This window comes from Prosopis cineraria, unplaced genomic scaffold (assembly GCF_029017545.1).
Source record: "Prosopis cineraria cultivar Desert tree isolate PC_DT_omini unplaced genomic scaffold, ASM2901754v1 PC4, whole genome shotgun sequence".
Classification (NCBI taxonomy): Eukaryota; Viridiplantae; Streptophyta; class Magnoliopsida; order Fabales; family Fabaceae; genus Prosopis; species Prosopis cineraria.
In genome coordinates this window covers 20,039,700-20,043,008 of record NW_026555335.1, presented here as the reverse complement: position 1 = coordinate 20,043,008, position 3,309 = coordinate 20,039,700, and the positions used below count along the sequence as shown (strand labels likewise).

General features: G+C 33.7%; 1 protein-coding gene across 1 annotated transcript; it reads right to left on the bottom strand.

Annotated features, from left to right (window-relative positions):
• Nucleotides 1-471: 471 nt before the first annotated feature.
• Nucleotides 472-828, bottom strand: LOC129308908 (uncharacterized). The gene has a single exon (XM_054950278.1). It carries the CDS (start codon nucleotides 826-828, stop codon nucleotides 472-474), a length of 357 nt encoding a protein of 118 aa, XP_054806253.1.
• Between the last annotated feature and the right edge of the window lie 2,481 nt (nucleotides 829-3,309).

Genomic DNA, 3,309 nt, shown 5'->3' with positions numbered 1-3,309 from the left:
ATTCACTATTCTTTTGACTTGAGGGTATATTCTAAAAAATTTTTTAGATTTAGCATATAATTTTAGTAAGATTATAACCATGATAGACGTGACTTTAAACCATAATCTCCCCACAAAATTATCAACAATATTCTCACAAGCTCTTTTTTTTTTTTTTTATTTTGTCAAATACCTATCAGATATGTTATAAATTCTACATAAAAACATTTAATGCCTAAACATACATATGGATCAGTCTGCACTCATAATATCTACCAATATATAAATGTATATATATATATATATATGTGTGTGTGTGTGTGTTCATCAATGAATCCAATTCAAGGGAGATGGTATAACTTAAATATCACCTGATTTAACTGCCATTGACTGCATTTCGAGTTACAGCAACCTATGATTCTAGTGTGGCCCTATCATTACCCCTATCTTCTTTAACCGTCACATTGCTTCCTTCATATGTGATTACTATGCCTAGTGACCTTCTTCCAGCTCTTTACAGTATTCATCAAGCTTAGATACAAGCATATTATCACCAAAACCTGAAGTAGTTCCATGTGGTGTTGCGTTTTGAATGACAGGAGGAGTATTCTCTGGCATTCTCTTAGGTTGTAACCATGGAAATGGATATGAAGCAACCATAGTAGAGGGAGAGAGACTTAGCGTCACAAAAAAGGAGGGTGGCCTAATAGCTAAAGTGTTGCTAAAGTTAAAAAGCCATGAATGAAGCATAGTTGATGGAGGAGCTGGTGCATCAGTGAGAATAAATGCCTCGTTGGAGGTAGCCATGAAGTAGGATGGGGAATTTGCTAGCGTATGCTTCGTTCGCATTGCACATAGTCTCACACTTTCACTCTCCTCTTCCTGTTCTACTTCTTTCTCTCACTCTCTATCATTCTGCGTGTTTTTCGTCATCCCTCATTCTCCTCTCTTCATTTCTTTTTTCTCTCAGTCTCTGTTTTCTTTTCAGCAAACTCCCGTTCTCACTCTCGCGTTCTCAGCTCGTCTCTGTTTTTCTCAGCCTCCCTCTTCCCTATCATCCTTAGCTCTCTCTTTTTCTAGTTTTAGATTAGTCTCCTTCCTCAGTGCTCCCCCTTTCTCTCCGTCTCAGATCCATCTCTTATGCTCTATTTTTCTGCTGTGTTTCTTGTCTGTTTCCCTTCCTCGATTTTCTCTCTTTCTTCTCAGTTTTCTTCATCCCTTTTATCGTGTTTTTGCTTGTTTCGGTCCCTCTCTTTGTCTCTAGTTTTTTCTTTTTTTTTCATCCAGCTGTGATCTGTGTTTTATACTCTCAGTCTCTCTTCCCTCTTTCTCGGTTTTTTCTTTTTCATGCTCATTTTCAGCTAGCGTGTGGGTGCTATATTTCTGCTTCTGTGTTTCATGTGTGCTTCTTCTGTGTGCATGTCCAGTTTTTTGCCTGCTCTCTGCTCTCTATTTCAGAGGTAAAGGTTCATTCTCTGTCTGTTGCATGCATGCATGTTTCGGCTGGTAGTAGTTTGGTTCTCCTTCTGCGTTTCTATATCTTTCTGTGTGTCTCAGTTTTTTTCAACGCATGCCTCTGCTTCTTCTATTTTTGCTTTCTTTTTGGTCTGTTTGCCGTCTATTCCTTTAGTTCTCTTTTTGTGTGTGATTTCCTACCCCTATATGTGTGCCGAACATGTTTGTACGTGAACTGCACAAGGCTTGTGTTTCATCTAGCCTTTTTTGCTTTTAATAATTTTTTTAGATTAAATTAACACACACACATGTATGTATTTTCTTTAAAATGAAAAATAAGATTTAAGGATAGAATTTTAACTCTCAAAAGTTAACTCCCAATATTTTGAATAATTGGGATAATTTAGAAAGAGATCTTAAAAGATTTAAACAAGATTTTTTTTTATTTTTGAAAATATAATCCTAAAAAAGGATTAAATTTTATTTTTTTGTTTTTTATATTTTTTGACTATTTATTATTATTTTATTAAATTTAAAAAAAATGTCCAGACAAGATACAGTGTTCACAATTCCCTTTCATAAAAATTCCAAAAATTCTCATACTTAGGGTCCTGTAAAAAATTAAATTTTAATTTCAAGCTTAAATCCTAAAACTATGAAAAAAATTAGAACTTGAGCAATACCTTAAACAAATCTGAATCAATTATTGAAACTTGAATTTAACAGTACAAATATCATATCTACTACAAATCATGAACTTTTTGATTAAAACCCTAATTTCAAATAATCAAATCAATCAATAGGAAAAATCTAAACCAATAGAATTTAAGTATAAATTTATCTCTTCAATCCTATTGGCCCCATTTGTTAAAATTCATACTTACTTCAAGCCTTAAACCTAAAAGTTGATATACTCTTACAAAAATTACAATCATTAGAAATCTCTTGATGATATAGGAAATATTTATTAAAGGAATTTTAGGAATAGAAGTGGTTTTAAGTACTTAATGATCTTAAGAGCTCGAATATTTACATGAAATCGCAAACCTTGCATGAGGAAAATGACACGAGTCATTACTGAATGGAGGGAGGGCGAATGATATGTTGAAAAGGGGAGGATGGCATGATATATGATAATTGACCATGTGTGTCAAGTTTATGGGCCAGGAAGGATATAAATGAATTGGGTGTGGAATATTTCTATTTAGTTAATAGGCTCTTTTCTTACTTTCTTCTTCTTGTATTTTTTTAAAGAATATCTAGTTTTTCTTTTCTTTTCTTATTATTATTTTATTTTCCTAAGACCTTTCCAAACACTTGGGTAATTCGTCCACTTTGTAACTTCATAATTGAATTAGGCCACTCACTAGGGAGATGACCTAGGGTTGACCTTTTGCTACATTAGGGTTGAGTCTAGTATTATTTTGATAGGTGTACAATTACCCTAGTCGGGGTGCACCTCTTGTTTTTTACATTGTTGATGTTTGTGACCCTTAATGCAAATGCTTTGAAACCTTTTAGTATCCCATGCCTCCTTATTTATTCTACTTTGATTCTTGATTTATGAATGTATGTACTAGTATTTCAAAAGCTTGAAAACTTAAGATCTCACTTATGTGATTTTACAAACTTGGTAATCTATTATGTTAATCTTGTGTTTACCTTGGTTTTTGAGTTAATTATGGATTAGCAAGGAAGAGCTTACAAATGGCATGGTAGCCATTCGTTATGGCAAAAAGCTCTTTTTTCTATGGCCAACTCGCTTGACCATGTCTACTATAGTCAAACAAGCACTTTGCCACCATACATAATAATAGCATCAACTATGACAACTCCTGTAACCTCCTTCTATATCTGCTAGATATAGGAGAAGAT